The 13783-nt window shown below is 51.3% G+C and overlaps 1 protein-coding gene across 1 annotated transcript in view; it reads right to left on the reverse strand.

The window, feature by feature from the left end:
- ZNF830 (zinc finger protein 830) overlaps nucleotides 1-13783 on the reverse strand; it is an 82820-nt gene that overhangs the window by 43266 nt on the left and 25771 nt on the right. Inside the window, exon 5 of the mRNA XM_082259796.1 lies at nucleotides 5957-6174. Coding sequence (XP_082115922.1) covers nucleotides 5957-6174 — 218 coding nt within the window. The remainder of the gene's footprint in view (nucleotides 1-5956; nucleotides 6175-13783) is intronic.

Here is a 13783-nt window from a genome sequence, read left to right on the forward strand (position 1 = left end):
AGAGTTTGAAGGGATGGGGGGGGGGTCAGCCTGTCAGTGCTCAGACCGTATGCCACACACTGCATCAAGTAGACCTAGGACATGGATTACTGGAACCATGTCCTGTGGTCTGATGAGACCAAGATAAACTTATTTGGTTCAGGTGGTGTCAAGCGTGTGTGGCAGCAACCAGGTGAGGTGTACAAAGACAAGTGTGCCTTGCCTAAAGTCGAGCATTGTGGTGGGAGTGTCATGGTCTGGGGCTGCATGAGTGCTGCCGGCACTGGGGAGCTACAGTTCATTGAGGGAACCATGAATGCCAACATGTATTGTGACATACTGAAGCATCCCCTCCCTTTGTAGCAAAGTGTCATTTCTTCAGAGTTGTCACATGAAAAGTTATAACAACATATTTACAAAAATGTGAAGGGTGTACTCGCTTTTGAGGGATACTGTAGCTAATTTGTTGGAAACTTGTGACTATGAGGAATACCTGTGCCCAACAGTGCAATGTTCTTTTTAATATACTTGTTAAATGTGACTTGTGTGGGTGAGAATATTTGCAGACTTACAGTGTCAAAAATAACTGGATTTTTGACTTACCGTAAAATCCTTTTCTCTTAAGCTCATTGACAGACGCAGATTCCATATCTTGATATCCGTAGGGTATTACTGCCCCCTACAGGAGTAGGACACTAGGCAGAAAAAAGTTCTGGCTACACCTATGGGCAGTCCCAGGGGGTATACCCTCTCTCCCTGCTATAGGATGTCAGTTATGTAACAAAGCAATGTCAGAGAAATCATACCAACCCAACTCAAAATAGAGGGGCGGGTACTGAGTCTGTCAATGAGCTTAAGGGAAAAGGATTTTACGGTAAGTCAAAAATCCAGTTTGCTCTGTCGCTCATTGACAGACGCAGATTCCATATTTTGATATCCGTAGGGACGTCCCAAAGCAGTGCCATAAATGAGGGGTGGGATAACAGAAAAAACCCAATCCAGAAGGCCAAAACAGAGCCAACCAGAAGAACAGAGGACTCATCGAAACAAGAAGATGAGACCCACCTGAAAAAAACAGAACCCCCGAGGTAGACCAAAGGTCCTCTCAAACAGCAGCCAGCAAAATCTTGAGGCCAAGGGAGGCATCCTCCAATGCCAGCACATCAACCTTATAAAATTTAGTAAAGGTATGAACAGACGACCAGGTAGCCGCCTTGCAAACCTGAAGCACCGACGCCTGATGGTGGAAAGCCCAGGAAGCACTAAGAGCCCGAGTAGAGTGTGCTTTAACAGGGAACGGAGGAACCCGACCCTTAATAGAATAAGCCTGCACCACCGTCTGCCTGATCCATCTGGAGATAGTCGCGGCAGACGCAGGCAACCCTTTTCTAGGGCCACCCGTGATCACAAAAAGCGAGTCAGACTTACGAAAGGAGTCAGTAGTAGCCAAGTACACCCTGATTGCCCGAACCACATCCAAGGAGTGCAACGCAAACTCCAGAGGATGACTGGGCTTAGGACACAGGGAAGGCAACACAATATCCTCATTCAAATGAAAACCGGAAACCACCTTAGGAAGGAAGGATGGATTCGGACGAAGAACCACCTTATCCCTTTGAACCACCAGATAGGGGGAATGACAGGACAACGCAGCCAGTTCCGACACCCTGCGCGCAGAAGTGATAGACACCAAAAAGGCCACCTTCTGGGATAAGGTAAGCAGGGGAATCTCCCTAATATTTTCAAAGGGAGGTTTCTTGAGAACCGACAACACCAAATTAAGGTCCCAGGACGGCAAGGGCGAGCGCACCGGAGGAACCAGGTGCCGCACCCCCTGGATGAAATTCCGCACCAGGGAATGAGTGGCCAGTGGCCTCTGGAAGAAAATCGCCAAGGCTGAAACCTGACCCTTGATAGTGCTCAAGGCCAGCTTCTGCTCAACCCCCCGTTGAAGGAAGGCCAAGATCCTAGCCACCGAGTAAGAGCGTGGAGGAACCCCGAGGGACTCACACCACGCGATATAAGACTTCCACGTGCGATGATAGATCTTTCTAGATGTCGCTTTCCTCGCTTTAAGCAGAGTAGGAATAACTGAAGCAGACAAACCCCTGTCCTTCAGCACCTGGCTCTCAACAGCCAAGCCGTCAAAGCCAGTGACCGTAAAGCAGAATGGAAGATCGGCCCCTGAGACAGCAGATCCTCCCTGAGAGGAAGTTGCCAAGGAGCGTCCGCGACCAGCCTGACCAAGTCGGCGTACCAGGCCCGACGAGGCCAATCCGGAGCCACAAGAATGACTGGAATTCCTTCCACCTCTATCCTGCGAAGAAGTTTCGGCAGCAACTTGAGAGGAGGAAAGGCATATAGCAGCTGATACTGCCCCCACGGGGGAACCAGCGCGTCTGTGGCGTCCGCCAGAGGATCGCGGGAGCGGGCTACAAACCTCTGCACTTTCCTGTTGAGCCGAGACGCCAACAGATCCACATCTGGGGTGCCCCAACGAAGGCACAACTGGTGAAACACCTCTGGATGAAGAGACCATTCCCCTTGATCAAAGGTCTGACGGCTGAGAAAATCCGCCTGCCAATTTTACACGCCCGGAATGTGAACCGTGGAGAGAGCCGGAACAAAACGTTCTGCCCAACGAAGGATGCCGGCCACTTCCACGGCCACCAGAACACTCTTGGTGCCCCCCTGGTGATTGACATAAGCCACGGCCGTGGCATTGTCCAACTGAATCCGAACCGGGCAGCCCCGAAGACGCTCGATCCAGTGAACTAGGCAAAGCCTGATCGCTCTCAGTTCCAACACATTTATCGGCAACCTGGATTCTTCCAGGGACCAGAGCCTCTGAGCAGAAATTCTGCCGAGAACCCCTCCCCACCCGGATAGACTGGCATCCGTGGTGACAATCGTCCAATAGATCGGAAGAAATGACTTCCCCTGACTGAGCATCAGAGACCGAAGCCACCAAACCAGGGACTCCCTGGTCCGCTCGCTCAGCCGGATCCGATTGTCCAGGGAATCGGGATTCTGGTTCCATTGAGAAGAATCTCCTTTTGGAGAGTCCTCGTATGAAACTGAGCAAAAGGCACTGCCTCGAAAGACGCCACCATCAGTCCCAGAACCCTCATGCAGGTCCGAAGGGACGGCCAGTTGGCGGACAGTAACAGCTGAGTCGCCGACTGTATCCTCTGGAGTTTCTCCACAGGGAGAAACACCTTGGCCAAGGACGCATCCAAAGTCAGGCCCAGATAGTCCAGCCTCCTGGAGGGAACCAGGGATGACTTCTGCAGGTTCACAAGCCACCCAAACTCTTCCAAAGAGGTCATGGTGAGCTCCAAGTTTGACAACAGAGCCTGCGGAGACTCCGAACGAAGGAGGAGGTCGTCCAGGTAGCCCAGAACCGATATGCCCCGCTGCCGCAACAGCGCCAGAACTGGGGCCAAAACCTTTGTGAAGACCCGGGGAGCAGAGGCGAGACCAAAGGGTAACGCCACAAACTGATAATGGTCCTCTCCCACAGCAAAGCGCAGAAAATGTTGGTGTCCTGCGTAAATGGGAACGTGAAGATAGGCATCCTTGATGTCTATGGAGGCCAGAAAGTCCCCCTGATGCAGGGAAGCCACCACTGTGCGAATGGACTCCATCTTGAATTTTTGCACCCGGACAAAACAATTGAGCGCCTTTAAGTCCAGAATTGGACGCACCTTGCCCTCTTTCCTGGGCACTGTGAACAGATTTGAGTAAAAGCCCCGAAAACGTTCCCCACAGGGAACCGGAACTACCACTCCCTGTTGTATCAAGTCCTGCACTGCCCCCAACAGAGCCCTTAGGCGATCCGGGGACAGTCGCACATTGGAAGGGAAGAACCTCACCGGTGGAACTGACCGAAACTCGATCTTGTATCCCGACCATATGACCTTGTGAACCCATTTGTCTTGAATCCTGGAGAGCCACGGGTCCGGGAACCGGCAAAGATGACCCCCACCCCCCCCCCCCACCCCTGACATGGGTGGGGGCGCACCTTCAGGCCGAAGCGGACTTGTCCTCAGGTCTGGAAGAACCGGATTTCTGCTTACCAGACCAGCGTCTCTTGAAACCCCCCCGAGGGGGCCTAAGAGGGCTTCTCCTTTTCATTTCTTAAGGAGGGACTCTTCAAACGGGTAGCGCCTAGCAATCCGTTTGGGCATCCCAGGGGGTTGTTTCGGACGGACCCACTCCTTCTTAATGATATCGTCAACACATTTGGGGAAAGGAAAAACCTTTGTCACCCTGGAGGGCTTGCGAGTGCCAAAGGCAACCTCCGTATCAGTCGCATCCGCATTCTCCAGCTTTAGGGTCTCCCGGACAGACACAATCAGCGCGTCCACCAGCGCCTTGTCTTGCGCTACGGCGGAGGCAGAAAGGTCATCCTCACTATCAGAGGACACGGGGCACGAGACAGCAGCCCCAGAGGAGAGATCCGCGTCAGCAGCGACTGGCTCACAATCAGAATCTGAGGCATTAGACAAGACAGGGGTAGGCGGGGGTCACTTTTTAGACCCCCGCCCCTGACAGGCCACCTCCAGCCGGGACACAAATGACTCCAGGACCCCTGAAAGAGCATCAATGGTGAGCTGGGGACCGGAGGGCCCTGCGGCCACCTCGAGGGGATCAGGTGGGGACACAAGTGCAGCAGGGTCCATGGTACACCAGGGGAACCCGTCAGCAAATTATGACAAAATGAAAAAAACATTTTTTTTAAATGTCTCCCAGCGCTACAGCGCCCCCCAGTGGCCAGGCAGCGTGCCTAGAGACCCCCACAGAGAGAAGAGAGACCCCCAAAAGGCTCACCACCCGATGCACCAGAAGTGTAGAGGACCGCTCAGCAGCGCTGTCCGCATGGAAAGAAAGGCCTGTGGAGCGATGTACCCGGGTCTAGGGAGGGGCTCCACCCCCTCACACACCTCCAGGAACTCCCACTGCAGCCCAGCTCTGAAGAAAAAAAACGAGCTGGGTGTACTAAGATGGCCGCCGTCATGAACTACACAAGGAGGCTACAAGAAAATGAGGCCCCCACCAACACTAACAGACGATCGATCGGCAGGTAGGCCCTGGGGAGCCAGAGAGGAAGCCCCCCCCGCACAGCAGCCTTCCGCACCGTCGGGACCCCCCGCCCCCTTAGCGGCCTGCACGAACAGCCAGCCACCCCACACACACACACACACAAACACCCCCCCCCCCCCGAGGGGGGATGGGGGGGGGAAGAGGGGCACCACAGGTGGGGGGTGCACAGTGGAACAGAGGGGAACCCAGATAAATAGGGGTCCGATCGTACCACCCCAGAGTCAGCCATGAGAAAAATGGGGGAAACATTTACTCATCATACCGTAACAGAGCGGGCGCCACTCTCAGTGGGGGGGGGGGGGGATGTCGGCCAAAAGGGACGCTGCGACTCGGTCGTCGACCGGTCGTATGGGACTCGGCGGGACTTTAACCCGCAGGCCAGTCCCCGTCCAGTGGGACTATGTCGTGGCCGACCCAGCGCGGAGCTAGGGCCTGCACGCGCTCGTAGGCCGGCTGGGGTGACCACTGGATCTCACCATCCAGCCCGCAGCCCAGATCCGGCATAACTGCTTGTAGATCTCACAGGAACAATTCGGAGAAAAAAAACTAGCTAAAAAAACTTGCCAGGACCAGAGATCCCAGCAAGGAACTTAGGTCCTTACTCCTGACTAGGCAGAAAAAAACTGACATCCTATAGCAGGGAGAGAGGGTATACCCCCTGGGACTGCCCATAGGTGTAGCCAGAACTTTTTTTCTGCCTAGTGTCCTACTCCTGTAGGGGGCAGTAATACCCTACGGATATCAAGATATGGAATCTGCGTCTGTCAATGAGCGACAGAGAAATTATCTTTGTTTATGACAAATTATCAAATATAAAACACTACAAATATTAAGGCTAGAATTGTTTTTCAGTAATATAAATGTAAAACACCTGGTGGGAGGCCATCATGTGCTGTTGGTGGAGGTAATGGGATTTCTGTAGATTTCTGCATGGGAGAGGATAGTGCTGCTGAGCTTATTTCCTCTTTCTCCTCATCTTCATCATCATCCTCATCATAATCCCCTGCCAACAACCGAAGACTTGCAACATTAACTGTAGTCTGTTTACTAGATGGTTGATCAGTCTTCTCGAAAAAGCCAGCTGGAAGCCTAGGATGAAAAGACAAAGATTCAGGTCAGAATTTAAGCATGCCTTTTGAGCAACCACGTGCCTTGCTGGATTTGACAATATTCCCCAGTTGATCTGTGTGCTTTAGGGTCTGCCGGCCACATTTCTTCCAACACCACTTCTGCCCATGTCAGTCAGAAGGCATCTCCTAAGACTGTATTTTTCTAGTGCCATTAAAAACATAGTCAGCAGACTAGGTCATGCCTCATGGACCAAGGTACCGCCGAGAAGCTCCTGGAGATGTATGCAATGCAGGTGCACTCTCTCTAAATGAGCCCCTTCATGCTAAGGGCATTTCTACAGATGGTAAAACAATGGAAAATGCTTGGACCTGAGCAACTGAGTTCCTTTCAATGTAAACTGTTCACACTATGGCACTGCGATCAGGGACTTGTAAAATGCTGATAACACATTGTAATTCTCTATAAACATTCTTAATATTAGTAATATACTCAAGACACCTATAAAATGTTTGTAAAACTCTGGTAAAACTTCTTCTTATAAGCCCCCGTTCACACTAAGGCGACCTGTGAGGCGACCTGGTCGCCTCACAGGTCGCCGCAGGTCGCCTTCCATAGGGAAGCTGCGGACCCGTTCTAATAGGAGCGACACAAGTCGCTCCGACTTAGAAAAAGGGTCCGGAGCTTCTTTGGGGCGACCTGGAGGCGACCGCCATAGACTTCAATGTTATGAAGTCCGTGGCGGCCGCTCCGAGGTCGCGGCACGCTGCTCACACCGCGACCTCGGAGGTCGCCTGGGGAAGTCGGATCGCCCCTATGTGAACGGGGCCTTAATAATCATGTTGTCTGGCTTTTTCAATTGCAGTTGGTGTGAATGGTTCTAAAAAAGGAACTGCAAAAAACTGTGATATGAAAGATTTCTTATACAGGTTGTGTCTAAGATAGCATTGGAAATGTACCTAAATGATTTCATTGGTCACCCAAAGCTGGCACTTAACCTTTTGACGATATGCATTAGAACTATCCAAATTAATATCTTCATTCAAATGAAAGTCAGAGACCACCTTAGGAAGGAATGACGGACATGGGCGAAGCACCACCTTATCCTTGTGAATCACCAAGGTATGCACACCAGGGAATGTGTGGCCAAATTTCGTTGGAAGAAGACCGCCAAAGCAGATACAGTTGTGTTCAAAATTATTCAACCCCCAATGCTGTAAAGGGTTTTAGGGAATTTAGTGTACATTTGTAATTGTATTCAGAATGAAATCCTACAAGGACTTCTTAAAGAACCATATGCAACTAAAATGACATCAATTGGTTTTGTAATACAGTAGTAAATGTTTCTTTTGTGAATTCTTTATTGGCACAATTATTCAACCCCTTAAAGACTACCACTCTGAAGAACAAAGGTTCATTGAAGTGTTTTCAATCAGGTATTGAAAACACCTGTGGATGTCAGGGAGCAGCAATAAAGCCTAATAAGCACCAATTAGGCAGCTTTAAAATGACTGTGATACTCAGCTCCTTCTAGACATTTACTGGTGTGGTTACAAACATGGTGAAGTCAAGAGAATGGTCCAGGAAGACAAGAGAAGAGGTGATTACTCTTCACAGGAAGGGCAATGGCTATAAGAAGATTGCAAAGATGTTAAACATACCAAGCGATACCATAGGAAGCATCATTCGCAAATTCAAGGCAAAGGGCACTGTTGAAACGCTACCTGGTCGTGGCAGAAAGAAGATGCTGACTTTGACTGCTGTGCGCTACCTGAAGCGTAGAGTGGGGAAAAGTCCCAGTGTGACTGCTGAGGAACAGAGAAAAGATTTGTCAGATGTGGATACTGAAGTTTCTGCTCAGACAATATGGCGCACACTGCGTAATGAAGGCCTCCATGCCAGAACTCCCAGGCGCACCCCCTTGCTATCTCCAAAGAATAAGAAGAGTCGACTGCAGTATGCCAAAAGCCATGTGGACAAACCACAGAAGTTTTGGGATAGTGTTCTGTGGACTGATGAAACAAAATTAGAACTGTGTGGGCCCATGGATCAACGCTATGTTTGGAGGAGGAAGAACAAGGCCTATGAAGAAAAGAACACCTTGCCTACTGTGAAGCATGGCGTGGGGGTCAATCATGCTTTGGGGCTGTTTTGCTTCTGCAGGTACATTGAAGCTTCAGCATGTGCAAGGTACCATGAATTCTCTTCAGTACCAGGAAATATTGGATGACAATGTGATGCAGTCCATCACAAACCTGAGGCTTGGGAGACGTTGGACCTTTCAACAGGACAATGATCCCAAGCATACCTCCAAGTCCACTAGAGCATGGTTGCAGATTGAGAACCTCTGGTGGGACTTAAAGAAAGCAGTTGCAGTGCACAAGCCTAAGAATGTGACTGAACTGGAGGCTTTTGCCCATGACGAATGGGCGAAGATACCCGTAAGGAAGATACCCGTAGATCGCTGCAAGACACTTGTGTCAAGCTATGCTTCACGTTTAAAAGCTGTTATAACTGTAAAAGGATGTTGTACTAAGTACCAAGATTGAATGTCACTTGGGGGTTGAATAAAACTGATAATGATGTGAGCACAGAAAAGACATTTGTAGTTATTTCATTATAAATGTTATGTTATATTTGTCTGACCTACACGTGCCTCTTTGATTTAATAGTAAGCAGGATGACTGAATGATCAAAATCAATGTCAAACTGGCCAAAACAATCAATTTCAGTGGGGGTTGAATAATTTTGAACACAACTGTACCTGGCTCCCTGATGGTGCTCAAGACCAAATTCTGTTCAACCCCCTGATGAAGGAAGGTTAAGATTGGAGCTACCGAGAAGGAGTGAGCATGAACCCCAAGAGACTCACACCACGCAATGTACGTCTTCCACGTACGATGGTAGATATCCTATCTCTTAACAACGTAGGAATTACAGACTCAGACAAACCTCTATCCTTTAGCACCTGGCGTTCAACAGCCAAGCCGTCAAAGCCAGCGACTGTAAAACAGGATGGAAGATCGAGTCTTGGGACATTAGATCCTCCCTGAGAGGAAGCTTCCAAGGAACGTCGGCGACCAACTGCACTAGACCGGCGTACCAGGCCCTGCGAGGCCAGTCCGGTGCCACTAGGATGACCGGAATCCCTTCTGCCTCGATCCTGCGTAGTAGTCTGGGCAGAAGCTTGAGAGGAGGGAAGGCGTAGATCAGATAATACTGATCCCACGGGGCCACCAGCGCATCTGTGGCATCTGCAAGAGGATCTCTTGTCCAAGCCACAAACCTCTGCACCTTTCTGTTGAGCCGAGACGTCAACAGATCCACCTTGGAGGTGCCCCACCAGAGACACAGCTGATGAAACCGCTCCAGATGAAGGGACCACTCCCTTTAGTCCAACGTCTGCTGACTGAGGTAATTTGCCTGCCAATTTTCCACGCCTGCCAATTTTCCACCCCAGGAATGTGTACAGCGGAGGGGGCTGGAATGAACCGGTCTGCCAAACTTGGTGATTGACATAAGCCAGGGCCATGGTATTGTCTGACTGAATGTGCACTGGGCATCCCTGAAGACAATCCGTCCAATTATCCAGACACAGTCTGATCGTTCCGAGTTCCAGGACATTGATTGGTATTCTGGACTCCAGTGTGCAGATTTCCTGAGCAGAATGCTTGCTGAGGACGCCTCCCCAGCCAGACAAGCTGGCATCCGTGGTGACCACTGTCCGATACAAGGAGAGAAAGGATTTTCCCAGCCGAAACACCAGAGAGCGAAGCCACCATATCAGGGACTCCTTTGTTCCCCAACTCAGACGGATCTGATCGTCCAGAGACTGCGGAGTCTTGTCCCATTTGGTCAGAATCTCCCTTTGCAGGTGCCTTGTATGGAACTGTGCAAACGGAACAGCCTTGAAGGTAGATACCATCAGGCCCAGCACCCGCACGCAAGTCTGGAGGGATGACCATTTGTTGGACAGCAGGGGACGAATAGCAGCCTGCAATTTCTGGAGTTGGTCCAGAGGAAGGAGCACTCTGGCTAGAGCTGAAAATTCAGAATCCAGTCAAGCTCCCACAGAGTTCGTATTGTGATCTCCAGGTTCTCCTCAAGAGTAGAGGGAGACTCCGCTCACAGAAGGAGATCGTCCAAGTAGCCCAGTACCGCAATCCCCCGGTGTAGCAAGGGTAGCACCGGAGCCAACACTTTTGTGAAGACCCGAGGAGCGGAGGCGAGACCAAAGGGTAACGCCACAAACTGGTAATGCTCCGCTCCCACAGCAAAGAGGAGAAAACGCTGGTGACTGGCACATAATGGAATGTGAAGATAGGTATCCTTGATATCTATAGAGGCAAGGAAATCCCCCTGACGCAGGGATGCCACCACCGTTCGAATGGACTCCATTCTGAACTTCTGTATCCGCACAAAGCAGTTTAGCACCTTGAGGTCCAGGATTGGACGCACTTTGCCTTCCTTCATGGGGACTGTGAACAGGTTTGAGTAGAATCCCTAAAAACGTTCCGAAGTCGGAAGTGGCACAATCACCCCTTGAAGGTGAAGGTCTTCTACTGCCCCATACAGACCCTGTAACAGGTCTAGGGACAGGCGTAGGTTGGAAGGAAAAAACCTTGCCGGGAGACAAGAGTGAAACTCGATTGTGTAGCCGGACCAAATTACTTTGTAGACCCACTTGTCTTGCACCAGGGAAGTCCACAGGTCCAGAAACCAGCAAAGACATCCCCCCACCCCTGATACGGTTGAGGGCGCACCTTCATGCAGAAGGGGCCTTGTCCGCGGGTCTGGAGAAGCCCGCTCTGCCAGACCAGGTTTGTTTGAATCCACCAGAGGAGGACCTGAAAGGCTTTGAGCACTTGTCAGTCGACCCTGAGGGACGAAAAAACTTCTCATGAGCTGAGAGGGAAGGTCCACGTCTAAGATGAGGTTCCTTGCCCTTAGCCTGCTGAAGAAAGGTACTCTTCCCCCCCCCCCCCTACGTGAGACCTTAATGTCATCCAGGGTAGCTCCAAACAGACGATCTCCTTGAAAGAGAAGATCAGTCAAGGCCTTTTTAGAGGTCTGGTCTGCAGACCAGCATTTGAGCCAAAAGACCCGCTGAAGAACCACCGCAATAACAGAGAGGCGAGCCATCAGGGGAGCCGCGTCCAAAGAGGCATCACAGATAAACTGCAGCCTCTGAACCAGCTGGTCCACCAGCTCAGCAAAGGCAGGAGGGAGCTGTTCTCCCTCCAGGTCACGGTGTAGGCGCTTAACCCACTCATTCAGAGTTTGCAACACTAGGGCAATACTAAATACCGGCCTCATTGCTGAACCAGCTAAGGTATACATAAAGCGGGCCACAGCCTCCCCCTTCCGGTCAGCCGGATCCTTAAAGACCAGGGGCTCTTTCACCGGAATCATGGTTGCCTTGTTTAATCTGGAAGCCGGAGGGTCCACCACTGGTGGAACAGTCCACTTCTTAAGGAGGGAGTCCTAATGGGGGTAACGCCTAGTAAAACGCTTAGGAACCCCACGGGGACGCTTTGGTTGTCCCCACTCTTCTGCGACAATTCTGTCAAAATAGGCTGGGAAAGGAAACACCATTGCCGCTCTGGATAGCTTGTGAGTGCCAAATAGTACCCTCGCCTCCGTCGCAGCTTCAGCTGCATCCTCCATCTTTAGGGTCTCAAGCACACAGATACAATCAGTGCATCTACCAGCGCCTTTTCAAGCACGGTCGCAGACGTGGAGGGATTATCCCCACTTTTAGAGGATTCCAGGCGTGTGGTCACAGACCCAGCAGGGTGACCCACGTCCGTGGCGGCTGAATCAGATTTAGGCTTGGATAAGACAGATGAGGCCGGGGAAGGTAGGGGGGGGGGGCCTTTTTGCTAGCCTGTTGCCCACTAGCTGCCTCCACCCAGGCACAAGGGACTCCAGGACCGCCGTCCATGCATGGATGGATGGTCGGGATCCGGAGGGCCTGCAGTCTCAGAGAGAGGATAAGGTGGGGAAACATGCTCTAAAGACTCCATAAGTAACCAGGGGGACCCCACAAAAAGTGTAACACACTGCTAAGGGACAACCCCCACCACAATGGCAGCACCACCAGGTCGCCAAGCACAGAGCGATCCTCAGCAGAGAGGAGGAGGACCCCACCAGACTCACCACCTGCCGACACAGGCACCTGCACTACACGTATGGCGATCAGGAAGCAAAATGATCCAGGAGTCAGCACCAGGGGTAAGGAGGGGCTCCCACCACCAATATCGCCGCCCAATGGGCTCCACTGTCATGGCCACCGCTATTTGCAATGCAAACCACAAGAAAATAGCCGCCGGACTACACAAACATGGCCGCTGTGTATAAGAATACACAAGGCTACAACAAAATGGCGGCTCTGTGCGGTGCCACGAGGGACTCAGATATTAGGAGACCAAGCCTCAGGACAGATCCAGGCAGGACAGGGGGACCTGGCAGGAGCTCCCACCAGGTACAACGGGCCCCCCACCCCGTCAGTCGATCATCCGGTCGCCGGTGCCGCAACCCCCTGCCCCCATCCCAGGAAAGTGGTCAGATCACCCCAGAAAATATATCCCCAGCGCATGTGGAGGGAGGGGGGTAGCAGGATGATTAACTTGGCAAGGGGGGGTGCCTACGGGAAGGACGGGAACCCGGGGGTCCGAATGTTCCAAGGAGAGGCCCACGTTCACCCCAAAACCCTCCAGGGGTAGAGGGGGGGACAGCTACTCACCATACCAGGAACCAGGTGGGCACCGCTCCAGGCAGATCCTCCTCTCCATCGAAATTGGGGGCTGTCAGGCAGGAGGAACGATGTGACTCAGGCCAAGGCCAGGTCGTATGAGACCTCGCGAGATGTTTAACTCACAGGGCCAGTCCCAGTTCAGTTCGGGCTATGTCGCAGCCGATCTAGCGAGGAGTTGAGGCCTGCGCGCACGTGCTGGCTAGACTTGGGTGACCACTGGACCTAATTATCCAGCCCGTCGCCCAGTCCGACAGTTGATTGTAGATCTCACAGGAAAAATCCAGGAGGAAAAAATCTTCTATCTAAACAAATTTTGCTAGGACCAAAGATCCCAGCAAGGAACTAGGTCCTTACTCCTGACTAGACAGAAAAAAGACTGAGTGGCTATAGCAGAGAGAGAGGGAGTAAAGCCCCTTGGACTGCCCATGGGTGTAGCCAGAATTTTTTTCTGCCTAGTGTCCTACTCCTGTAGGGGGCAGTATTACCCAGTGGTTAAGAATACCAGAAGCTGGGTCCGTCAATGTTCGAAAGAGAAGAATTTTCTTTAAAAAAGTATCAGTGGACTACCTCTTTGTGGGGGGGCATGGCTGGATCTCCCTTTGGGACCCCATGAGCAGAATGAATGTTCTTAAAATGATTTATTTGCCTAAATTACTCTATGTACTGGCTAATTCTCCTTGCGGGATACCAAAGTCTCTTTTTAGGCAAATAGATTATATTTGCCTGTCATTCCTGCGGCAGCAAAAAACCTAGAACCTAGACCTAGAATTGCATTGGATATTTTGAAATTGGTAGCCCATTTAGCACGGCTTGCTTTTCCTAATTTCTATTTATATTACTTAGCATCGCAATTAGTCCAAATTAATGATTGGC

This window comes from Pelophylax lessonae, assembly GCF_965119305.1.
Source record: "Pelophylax lessonae genome assembly, chromosome: 5".
Taxonomy (NCBI): Eukaryota; Metazoa; Chordata; class Amphibia; order Anura; family Ranidae; genus Pelophylax; species Pelophylax lessonae.